Genomic DNA, 13,036 nt, shown 5'->3' with positions numbered 1-13,036 from the left:
AGGAAATTTATTGCTGGTTCTTCTACTTTGGTAGCACCCATTACGGCCCTTACCAAAAAAGGGGCCAATCCTTCCTTTTGGCCATTGGAGGCCAGTCGTGCCTTTAAGTCTCTTAAAAAAGCCTTTGTGTCGGCCCCCATTCTGCGACATCCCGTCCCCACCCTCCCCTTTATCTTGGAAGTTGACGCTTCCGATGTGGGAGCCGGTGTGATTATCTCTCAAAGAACCACCCCCGAAGATAAACTCCACCCCTGTGGGTTTTTTTCCCAAAAAATTTCTTTAGCAGAAAGACCTTATGACGTGGGGAATAGGGAGTTGTTGGCCATCAAGATGGCATTACAAGAATGGAGACATCTTCTGGAAGGAACAAAGGAACCCACATTCCATGTCTCACTGTTGAAACCATTCATCCAAGGCACACGATTTACTCATCCTTCACTTCGGCCTCCTCCCGCCATTGTACCAGGACAACAGGAATTTGAAATTCAGTCCATCATTGACTCTCGCATCTCCAGGGGCAAACTCCAGTTTTTGGTCCATTGGAAGGGATACGACCATAGGATCGTTCTTGGGTCTCGCATGCTGATCTTCACGCCCGGTCTCTACTCAAACAATTCCATCAAAAATTTCCCCTCAAACCTTGGATGGATCATCCGGAGTCCGACCCTCGAGGGGGGGGGGTACTGTAAGGACCCGTGCTGTGGGGACTCCCGCTACCAGCGCCTCCTTACCTCTTCTCCCTGCTGCCTCTGGTTCCCGGTGGCATTCCCCGGTCCTCGGCGTCTCCCCCGCGGCTGCTCCCACACTTCTGGGTCGTGTGCTTCACCCTTACGGGCGCGCGCAGACACATGCTTCCCTTTTCTGGCACCAGGAGCCTGACCCCGCCTCCTCCAGTGCGGCGCGCGCATCGGCGCGCTTTCCTGCCCCTGCTCCACCAGGTCCGCCCCCAGGCTCTTCTCCCCTATCAGGGCTTCCCTTGGGCCGCACCTCCGCTCCTCCCTTTCCCCTGATAGGTCCCAGCCCACCATTTAGTCTCCCCTCACCATTACCACATTGCTCTGCATAGCTTCTGTACCTTGGTGCTGTCTGCTTCTGCTTGGCTCTCTTGTGTTATAGTCCCTGTTCCTGTCCCTGGATTCTCTGCTGACCTCCCTGGATTTTGATCTTTGGCTTTGGACTTCGATCACGCTGCTCTCTGGACCCCCTTGGATTTGGCTTTGGACTCTCTACCTTGCAGTCTTCTATATCCCTTGGACTCGGCTTACGGACCCCTACTACGCTGCTCTCTCTGCTCCACGACCCAGGCTTACGGACACTCTACCACGCTGCTCTCCCTACACCTTGACCATTGGCTTACGGACTTTACCCTTCTACGCTGGAGTTGGCAAGTACTGAACTCTTTCTATTTTTGTTCCCTGGACCAGCTACACTACTTCCACACTCCGGCCGTGCCCCCGTTTACTGTTAGGTGTGTGGTATTTCCCCTTTCCACCTTAGTCCCGGGGTCTCGTCTGGCTTGTGGGCAGGCCGAGCGTTACAAATACATTGGGATGATGTATTTGCAGGGGAAAATGTAGAAGATAAATGGGCAGTCTTTAAAACATTGTTAGAAAAGCACACTTATCAGTGTATACCCTTGGGTAATAAGTATAACAGAAATAAGTCAAAACCAATGTGGCTAAATAAACAGGTAGGAGAGGAAATGGACAAGAATAGGCGTTTAGATTCTTTAAGTCAGAAGGGACGGAGACATCGTATCAGAATTATAAGGAATGTAACAAAAAGTGCAAAAGGGCAATCAAATTAGCAAAAATGGATAATGAAAAAAGGATTGCAATAGAAAGTAAGGTCAACCCTAAAAAGTTCTTTAAGTACCTTAATAACAAAAAAATGAGAAAAGAAAATACAGGACCCTTTCAGTGTGAGATGGGTAGGCAGATTATTGGAGATAAGGAAAAAGCAGAGGTATTAAACAAATTCTTTGCCTCTGTTTTACCAGGGAAGAATCAAGTTCAATAGTAGTGCCACAGGAGGAAGCCACAACCTCTATATTAATTAACAATTAGTTAACTGAGGAAAAAGTTCACAAGCGACTTGAAAAAATTAAAGTAAATAAGGCACCTGGCCCGATGGCATACATCAAAGAGTTCTCAAGGAGTTAAGCTCAGTATTAGCCAAACCATTATATTTAATATTCAAGGACTCCATTTCCACAGGCTCAGTACCACAAGATTGGCGTAAAGCAGATATGGTGCCAATATTTAAAAAGGGAGCTAGATCACAACCGGGGAATTACAGACCTGTAAGCCTGACTTCAATAGTGGGGAAACTACTTGAAGGTTTAATACGGGATAATATTCAGGAATACCTCATGGAAAATAAAATTATTAGTAATAGTCAGCATGGATTTATGAAGGATAGATCATGTCAAACTAACCTTATTTGTTTCTTTGAGGAGGTAATTAGGAATTTAGACCAGGGTAATGCAGTTGATGTGGTCTACTTAAATTTCGCAAAGGCTTTTGATACGGTTTCACACGAGGTTGGTGTACAAAATAAAGAAAATTGGACTCAGTAATAATATATGCACCTAGATTGAAAACTGGTTAAAGGACAGACAACAGAGGGTTGTCATAAATGGAACTTTTTCAGGTTGGGCTAATGTCGTGAGTGGAGTACCTCAGGGATCGGTACTGGGACCCCTGCTTTTTAACTTGTTTATTAATGACCTTGAGGTTGGCATCGAGAGCAAAGTCTCCATCTTTGCTGATGATACTAAATTGTGTAAGGTAATAGAATCAGAGCAGGATGTCATTTCTCTTCAGAAGGACTTGGAGAGACTGGTAATGTGGGCAGGTAAATGGCAGATGAGGTTTAATACAGATACATGTAAGGTTATGCATTTGGGATGCAACAATAAAAAGGCGAATTACAAATTAAATTGGGATGAATTGGGGGAATCCTTGATGGAGAAGGATTTAGGAGTGCTTGTAGATAGCAGGCTTAGCAATAGTGCCCAAAGTCATGCAGTAGCTGCAAAGGCAAACAAGATCTTACAGTACCTTGCATGAAATGGGCAATGGATGGAAGGGAAGTAAACATAATTATGCCACTTTAAAAAAGCATTAGTAACACCACACCTTGAATATGGAGTACAATTTTGGGCACCAATCCTAAGAAAAGACATTATGGAACTAGAGAGAGTGCAGAGAAGAGCCACCAAATTAATAAAGGGGATGGAAAATCTAACTTATGAGGAGAGACTAGCTAAATTAGGTTTATTTACATTAGAAAAGAGGTGTCTAAGAGGGGATATGATAACTATATACAAATATATTCGGGGATAATACAAGAAGCTTTCAAAAGAACTATTCATCCCTCGGGCAGTACAAAGGACTCTGGGGCCACCCCTTAAGGTTGGAGGAAAGGAGATTTCACCAGCAACAAAGGAAAGGGTTCTTTACAGTAAGGGCAGTTAAAATGTGGAATTCATTACCCATGGAGACTGTGATGGCAGATACAATACATTTATTCAAAAAAAGGTTGGACATCTTTTTACATAGGAAATGTATACAGGGATATACCAAATAAGTATACATGGGAAGGATGTTGATCCAGGGATTAATCCAATTGCCTATTCTTGGAGTCAGGAAGGAATTTATTTTTCCCCTTATGAGATATCATTGGATGATATGACTCTGGTTTTTTTTGTTTGCCTTCCCCTGGATCAATAAGTAAGTATAGATATAGGATAAAGTATCAGTTGTCTAAATTTAGCATAGGTTGAACTTGATGGACGTACGTCTTTTTTCAACCTCATCTACTATGTAACTATGTAACACAGCATACGCGTGTGGGAATTTTGCTAGGGTCTGGGGTTAGGAGGGCGAGGTCTACTCCGTGGCGGAGGTCCGGCGGTATCATCACACGTGAACCTGGTGTATGTGACGGAGTAACGGGTGAAGTTCTGGTTACATTGAGTTCCTTGCTTGATATCATTTTAATATTGTGAGTGGCCGTAATCTGGGTATTGGGCTACAAATAAGTATTTTATATACAGTATTAAGACTGGCAGCGGCGTCCCTACAGCATTGGTTCCGGCTCCATCTGCTTTTGGGATCGGTTGTGGGGCAATTCATTTCTTCCTTCTTTGTTTTCCCTGGTCTGTTTGTTTTTTGTGTTTGTGTTCTGTGTAGTTTGTCTCTGTGGCCGTGTAGACAATACTGTCATCATTATATAATGTATTCTCCAATACCATATACCCACATACCCGAGTGAGCGCAGCAGAATATTATTTTTTTATTTTTTTTTTTTACTTGCACCACTAATACACGTCAAGGTTGTTATTTTTTCAAAATTAAAAATCACTTTGCAAAATATGTTTCATATTTAAATTGATTTTGGAAATGTTCTAAGCGCAGTTGGGAATTGTAATAGTTTAATCATTTATTTAAATAGTATTATAATGAGAGTTTTGATTCTGTTAAAAATATCTTGCTCGTCACTGGCTGAAATAGGTGTACTGGCCTTTACTCCTTTTTTCTTTACTTTTTCTTCATAGTTCCATTTCTTCTTTATTTAAGTAGTCACAGTTTCTCAACCTGGTGGAGAAAATAGATATCTTGTCATGCATATTGTGGCATCTTTGTCATGATAATGTTGGTGTAATTAACCTGTGTTTTATAGCATACAGTAGTTCAAAGTTCTAGTAGATGAACAGTAATAGCCATGTATATTGATTGTAGGCTCTTATAGCTTTGTTGGACCAACAAAAGGTTTTTGATTGATAAAATTGTATTGTACAGCGCTTTCAAACTCTCATAGGTTACTTCTTCAAGTTTGCACGGTACACTTATGTTGTTCCCCTGAAAGGTGTCACAACCTACAATGAATCTGTGTTCCAGAGCACTAATATATATGTAACCCCCCTATGGGATTACAATGGTCTTGTAGGGGTTAATGGTGTGGACCCACATAGAGAGAGATACTTTATATTATTGGCTATTCCTGTGAAATAGTAGACACTGATGTAAGCTCCTAGGAGCCGGGCAGGGAGGGTTACTTACTGTATAAAGCACATTCCACCAATTTTACCCTACTCCTATCGGATTGCGATTTGGGCAATGCATATGATGAGTTAAGTAGTGCACATATTGTAATGAAGTTATCAATTTCTGCATCTCTGTTTGCCATTTTATTCCTCTTTCGTCAACAGCTCTACGCTAGCTCTTAGATGGCATAAACCAAAAAATTGCACTACATGTTCTGCAGCAAGAAGCAGAACTCTGTAAACAAAGGTTAGTAAGTTATTTCCTCCTTCTGATAAGTTAATTTTTCTTTTTACCTCCTTTTTATAAATAAAAAAAGAAAATATAAAAAAAACCCAGGTCTTGCAGCCAGAGTTGATACACCTTTAAGTTTTTTTTTTTCTCCACTTGTCCTCTGGAGATCAATGTTACAGTCAGTCCTCGGATTGCGGGTCCATGTTAATCCGTGGTGGTGTGTGTCAGATAAGCAGTTACGACGTTGGATAATGCGTCTAGCGGACTGAATTATGCAGTGTCGGATAAAGCGTTAGACAGAAAGTGGACCGTCGGATTCCGAGGACCACCTGTACAGTACGTCATACACCTAGCATGGAGTTAGAGGCAAGGAAGCAGCCATCTCTCAGATCAGAGCCACATAAGTATTTTTAAGTTTACATAGAGTACTGCACGCATCTGCAAAGTTAGCGAGTATTTGACACAGGTGCACAATTCGCACAAATAGAAACATTTCGCATTATCCATCAACCTCAATCAAAACTGAAAAATTGGCAACACAGTTGCCATGTGGTTTGAAATTCTCTTCATTTTCAGCCACTATAAATAGTGAACAGTGGGATTTTCTATGATTTATTTTTTTGCAAATGGGTGGTCAAATATAAAACTTAATTATGAAAGTTTGTTAGTATAAGAAAAGAAAAAAAACCTACAACTTTGTGGAGTTTTATCTCTCTATCTCTCTATCTATAGAGGCGACCAGGCTTAACCTAATGCGGCTGCCTCTGCATTTTAAAAATAGCATGGGTGGCGCGCGGCTGTCTTCGGCCGAGAACCAGCCAGTTTTCCCGCGCCTCGGGCGCTTTCAATAGTAAGTGCCATTAGCGCTTATCTATTGAAGTGGCCGCCGCGTTTTTAAATGGAGAGCAGACCCGCTGCGCTCCCGGCCAGCTCCTGGCGAACTTTAGATTAAAAGCTGCTGCAGCAGTATATATAAAACAGCGCTAGAATGATGAACAAAATCTAATAAAAATGACTCTAAGAGGAATAAAATATTAACAGAAGGAACCTATAACACACTGATTCTGTAAATAGAAAAATAACTAAACACAGTAAAATATACTCAGTCCTTGTATAAAGTCCAAGCAAGAAATAAAGAATCAATAATCCAAAATGGAGATTTGGGAGTTCCTGGCAGCCTTCTCCACAAGGGAAACTGATCCCAGAGATAATCTGTAAAAAGATAAAAGGGAAGGGAAAAGAGAGGCGCGCTCTCCTGGTGTAATATTGCTTGAACAATTTATTACACTAATAAAATCAATTGTGGTTAAACTCGGAAACAACGGCTGATAGCTCGCAGATTTGAGTATAATACTCACAGTCCCAGCTCGGCTCAGTATACTCCTCCACGTCTCTCCGCGTCTCTCCATTGGCTGTATATTGGAAAGAGTGATCTGAGTGCTACAGCCACGATCCCACCCACAGCGGAGCCTGGGACAGCGCCGGGTGTGTATTGACATCACTTCCGGGTCATTGGCAAAGCGGAAGATGCACAACGCGAACTACACGCGGAGAGACAGTGAGGAGTATACTGAGCCGAGCTGGGGACTGAGTATTATACTCATCTGCGAACTATCAGCCATTGTTTGTGAGTTGAACCACAATTGATTTTATTAGTGTAATAAATTGTTCAAGCAATATTACACCAGGAGAGCGCGCCTCTCTTTTCCCCTTCATATATATATATATATATATATATATTAAGTTATGGTGAGTAAAAAAAGTGACAAAAACCCTCCACAGGAAAGCAAATATGCAAATATAGCTGTATGCTCATCTGCATGTCTTAGGCAGGTCTGCAACCCCGCCTTTCCCCATTATCACCCAGCATACAGCACTCCCACTGCAGCAAGGGATTCTGGGAAATGACATGCAAATGAGCACACAGTGTCACTTTTTGCCTCAATAACCATTTTTAACATGGTTCCCTATAGGCTTAAGCTTGCTGCATGGTCACAGCTTTGAGCACAGCCAGGGTTAAGGTGCATACCCAGAAAACCACCCACAGACAGCTGTTTCGACCTTGATGGGTCTCATCAGTGTGGGGTTGATTTTAACTGGGAATGCAAGAGAGGCTATGGGATAGGCTATACCTTAATATTATCACCCAGCATACAGCACTTCCACTGCAGCAAGGAATTCTGGGAAATGACATGCAAATGAGCACACATTTGCATGTTAAAATCAACCCCACACTGATGAGACCCATCAAGGTCGAAACAGCTGTCTGTGGGTGCCTTGGCCCTTTGGCTTAGATCAAGGCGATATGAGTGCTCCTCTCGGCCTGCACAGCTATGACCAAATGCAGTACTATCCTATCTGGGGCTTCAGTAGGAAAGGTCTGTGGCAAGCTTTTGGCCCTCTAGCTCGTTGAGAGGTGGTGTCCAGGCCCCGGACCACAGAACCCCTGAGCCTTCGGGCTAAGGGGGGATGGCATTCGAACAACCCTCGAAAGAGGGGAGATGATGCGAACTCCCTTGCGGGCCTCGGGCCAGAGGGAGGAAGAGACGGATGTCCTGAATCCTAACGGAGGAAGGCATCAATGTCCCTGGAGACCTAGGCTTTCGGGCTGAAACCTTCAGGGAAACTGTGCACTGAGGGCGGGTCTGACTTCGGTTGGACAGTCCAAGGGCAAGCTCCCTATCCACTGAAGTGGACTGGGATCCGATGAGCGAGAGGGTGTACCCTCTCGGGAGGAAAAAAAAAAGCTGTCTGTGGGTGGTTTTCTGGGTATGCACCTTAACCCTGGCTGTGCTCAAAGCTGTGACCATGCAGCAAGCTTAAGCCTATAGGGAACCATGTTAAAAATGGTTATTGAGGCAAAAAGTGACACTGTGTGCTCATTTGCATGTCATTTCCCAGAATCCCTTGCTGCAGTGGGAGTGCTGTATGCTGGGTGATAATGGGGAAAGGCGGGGTTGCAGACCTGCCTAAGACATGCAGATGAGCATACAGCTATATTTGCATATTTGCTTTCCTGTGGAGGGTTTTTGTCACTTTTTTTACTCACCATAACTTAACTCAGTATTATGGTATGTCATCTGTATGTCATCTGTATGTCATCTGTATGTCATCTGTATGTCATCTGTATGTCATCTGTATGTCATCTGTATGTCAAAATCTATCAAGAAAAGGTTTGCAAAGCACGCTGAGCCATTTGCTCATTGGGTTCCCTCTTCACACCTTATTTAACTTTTCTCTCAAGCAGTTGCGGTCCCATGCTCCGTAAATATGCTTCACCTCTGTGCTCTCTGGCAATGTCAAAGGCTTCAGTGTTTCACACGTGTAGTACATCTTCTGAAACAGATACAGTTTTATAAACATGGGGTGAAGTCCCGCTCATAGTAGAACTCCGCAAGAGCACTGCAAAACCAGTGAAAAACCTGCACCAAATCATATTAATCTTCTTTGACAAAAGTACTGCTGTTTATTGCTGAAAATATAGGAAATAGACAGCACTCAATATGAAAATATGAAAAAATGGTGGTAACTAAACTGAGAAAGAACTGGTGCAAGGGAACAAGGAGGAACCCTAATCCCTCCACATAACCCAAATAAAAAAGAAGGGAACTTCCCAGCACTCATAAATGGAGAATAAGGATAAAGGGAATACAAAAAGTATATGTGTAAGGTAGCATTTTGGCTTTATTTTTGTTAAATAAATCATGACACAGTGTAATATGTCATGTGTTGTTGTTCATCTGAGGTTGTATTTACCTAATTTTAAGACCTGCTAAGGAACAGATTGTTATTATGTCCTGATATGTAAAACCATAGAATTCAAAGAGGGTGTACTTTCTTTTTCACATGACTGTGTGTGTGTATGTATATATATATATATATATATATATATATATATATATATATATATATATATATATATATATATATATATATATATATATATATATGTATGTATGTATGTATGTATGTATGTATGTATGTATGTATGTATATATATATATATATATATATATATATATATATATATATATATATATATATATATATATATATATATATATATATATATATATATATATATATATATATATATATATATATATATATATATATATATATATATATATATATATATATATATAAATGTAAGGATGTGTAATACAACGTGTATGAGTCCCAGCACCCCATTTAAAGGAGAATCAGACAAAGGTGAAATGAAAATAAAGAATATATTGATTGTACATAAGTGAATGCAACAAGGAATTGCACCTAGATAAGGCATGGAGAGTACATCTGATCAAGCAGAAATACACAATATCAAAATAAAGGGGAGAGGAGGAGTGGAGGAAAAAAAGGGGATGAAAATACAAATGGAAAAAACGATGTACAACAAACGTAAGAGATAAGGTGATATATACAAGGGGGGGCAAAGTTTTTGGACCTAAATCGCCCCTTCTTCATTCCCGTTCCCACAGACCTTTTGAGTCTATGATACTTCCCTTATGCACTTCCATCCAAAACCTCTCTTCTATATCAAGCACTAATGTTATGGTATGCTCACGGCATGAACTTGAGATATTAAATCTAGATAATGAAAATCTCCAAATATGTCTGAACACACAAAAACACACTAGAATATAACACCTGTATATACAGTATTAGATGAGTAAATAATCTGCCCTGTATATCTCAAGACTATATTGATCAATTCAAATGCTGAATATAGCTGTACTACAAGGTTACTCTCTATGGAACAAATTTCGTTTTTTTCATGATTGTGTTCATTGTTGCACTGACTGGCTAGCAGTGCACCGCTTCTCTTGCTATTTTTCGATCATCAGAATCCCTGCACCAGACGTAACTCCTCCTTTTTGCCTTATTGCTTACTCAAGGTTGACTTTGTAAACAGTATCTGTAATGGTTGCTTTTCACACTGGACTTTAGACTTGTGTTTCCCTGTTGTTGCTAGTTTGCTCCTTGGAGCTTGCCTGACCACTTTCACTTGTGGAGGCAGGTATCATTGCCTCAGTAGGGTGCCCATCATTAGCAGCACGCTGCTCAGTTTTTTAACAGAGTACAGTGTTAAGGGATTGTTCCTCCATTGTATACTGCCCATTTAGGCTTTAACTAATGTTCATGCTTACAGAAGGGATTTTTCCACTATCACTATATTTTCTGATTTGTTATAGGGAGTTTTTTTGTTCACAGGGGTAAGTTACTGTAGGTCATCTAGATCTTTGGGAACGGGCTTGAAGAAGGGGCTCACCCCCGAAACATTGCCCCCTTTATTCCCCTGCATCCCCGCTGTTTTCCTTGTCTTCCCCTTCCCTCTCCTTCCCCTACCCCGTGTTTATCCCTCCCCACTTATAACGTCTCAGACCATATTGGCTCTGTATACAAGAATATACCTTTTTGCAGGTTTAACATTTAGTTTAATTGTGGTTCATTTGATTGATGTTCTGTGTTTTTGTATTTTTTCTTGTCACCACATTAAAGTTAATTTGTCTTATTCCCATTATCCTTATTCTCCATTTATGAGTGCTGGGAACTTCCCTTCCTTTTTTTTTTTACTGCTGTTTATTGCTCCAATTTTACCTTTTGCAGCCAGGAAATTACAGTTAGTAAAGCAATAACTCCTGTTTAAGAAAATGGAAATTAATGCATTGCTAATTGTGCGTTCTAGACTTTTACAATATTAAATAGGGCAGTTGTGAGAAATTCCTGCCAATACTGATCAGTAATGTGTGATATTTTGCAGTTGCATTCTATTCTGACACCATGTGGTGTCACTGTGGGTTTTGGAACAAAAATTGCTTAATTCTCTATTGAGGTTCCCATTGTAATTCAAATCAGGGGAAATATGCACATAACTTGTTCAATAAATCAGCAAAAGAGTGCATGATTGAGAAAAAGACACGCAGTCCTGAAATGTCAAAAGCATTTTCCCTATTTCTCTGGTTTTCAAAACATACAATTTCCCAAAACAATTCTTTGCAAAACATGGGACAGAGAAGAACCGCAGAGACTGGGACCGTAAATTACAACAGATGGAGTGTAGGTGGATTCATACCTTAGGAACACTTGCACCTAATGGTATGAACGAAGGTTTTATTTATACTTCGTTCATTTAGACTTACAATGGTACTATTTTATCTCATCATTAGGCCACTCTTTGATATGGATTCTCATTGTAACTAGTCGTCCTATATGGGACCCTGTGGTATTAGTAGAACCCATACCCTTTGTGCCAGTTAACATATTGTGCCTATGGTGAGCTATTCAATGATATCCACTCCCCCTGCATGTACACATACGTGTGTATACAAGCATAGGCATGCATCTATGTGTATATGTATCTATTATGTGTGTATATGCCTTTAATTACATCTGCCACGGACTGATGACCCTTTGGGGTGATACACATATATGTACATGTGTATGTACACTACCGACACACTTTATTAAAGTGTGGCCGGTACCGCAAGCCGGGAGATTTCCCGGCTTGCTAGTGGCCGCCCCTCGGCGTGCCGCGCGTCATAGACGCGCGGTCACGCGTCTTCGGGAGCCTGCGCCCCCTGAACGCGCGTCCAGGGCTCCCCGAGGGAGCCCTGGTGTCCCGCGATCGCGGGACGGCGGCAGGGGGTTCCGGGGGACCCGGCGGACCCGGCAGCGGTAGGGAGAGCGCCCCGATCGGAGGGCGCTCTTCCGCTGCTTCGGCGCGCGCCCGTCACCCTCGGGCGCGCGCCAGGCTACTGCTGCGGCCAAGAACGGGCAAATGCTCGAATAAACTTGGCCGCAGCAGTATATGCATGTATGCTGGAGATCTGCAGTCATGTACTGTGCAGATTATAGGTGTAAGGATGTGTATACATATATATGATGGTTCTGCGCTGTCACTGACATAGGAAGCGCCATACTGTTCTGTTGCCAGTAAGGTCACCGAGTAAGAGTCAGGCTGCGCATGTGCGAGGAAAGCGCGCGAACGGCAACTAATCTGGAGAGACTTTGGGGGTTGCACTCTGAACTCTGAACTGTGGGAGAGTCAGCAGAGGCTGGGGACCAATAGGGTGCGAGACTCTGGATAGAGAAGACAGGATGCGTGTGGGCGGTGGGACACACGAGTGAGAGGTGAAGGAGGAAGGTGGCGGAACCTCGTGTGCGCGAGCGGAGGGTCAGTGACCCTTCCGCTTAGGTGAGAGACATTCCCCAGCCCCCAGGAGCATTACCCCTGTCATCGTAGGGTGCCGCTTTTGTAGGGACGGCCGTAGTAGTTAGGGAACCACCCTTTAGTGCGGTTCAGCTGCGGAGTTGCGGACACCATCTTGGTCTGGAGGACAGACCGCACAGCATAACGGAGTGTCGGCGCAAGGCTGGAGCAACACTGGGTACCTGTGTGAAGTGGTGTGGTCACCGTAGTGACCGGAAGGTATCTTTAATCAACAAGTGCACCTACACCGGTCATCAGGCGCTGATCCCGCCTCCCACTAACTAATTGGGGGCACCAGTGTGCCAGCGTACTATGCTATACAGACACTAGTTACCGGACATACTCCTAGGGAGAGTGGCAGAGCCACCTGTGTACAGAACATTATACCTAACAAGGTGTGGCTGAGCCACTGTGTGTGTGTTACATGATGTGATATATAGAGTATAAGGGTTAAGACGTGTCATGTATACTCTCTAAGCTTTCGTTACAAATTGCAATAGTAAAAGGTTGCCTGTTGCACAATACCGTTGTATGTTTCTTACTC

At 42.6% G+C, this 13,036-nt stretch overlaps 1 protein-coding gene across 2 annotated transcripts in view; it reads right to left on the bottom strand.

Moving 5' to 3' along the window:
• Nucleotides 1-4,423: 4,423 nt before the first annotated feature.
• The window catches only part of CHCT1 (CHD1 helical C-terminal domain containing 1), a 57,822-nt gene continuing 49,209 nt past the window's right edge, over nucleotides 4,424-13,036 (bottom strand). Inside the window, exons 5-6 of one of the 2 annotated variants that reach the window (XM_075593339.1) lie at nucleotides 8,505-8,618; nucleotides 4,424-4,601 (exon numbers count right to left, since the gene is read on the bottom strand). In XM_075593339.1, the coding sequence (XP_075449454.1) occupies nucleotides 4,587-4,601; nucleotides 8,505-8,618 (129 nt within the window). In that variant the 3' untranslated portion in view covers nucleotides 4,424-4,586. The remainder of the gene's footprint in view (nucleotides 4,602-8,504; nucleotides 8,619-13,036) is intronic. The other variant, XM_075593340.1, reaches the window with a different exon arrangement.

Source organism: Ascaphus truei, chromosome 3 (assembly GCF_040206685.1).
Source record: "Ascaphus truei isolate aAscTru1 chromosome 3, aAscTru1.hap1, whole genome shotgun sequence".
Taxonomy (NCBI): Eukaryota; Metazoa; Chordata; class Amphibia; order Anura; family Ascaphidae; genus Ascaphus; species Ascaphus truei.
The sequence above is the reverse complement of the archived record's forward strand: the minus strand, read 5'-3'. Positions and strand labels throughout refer to the sequence as shown.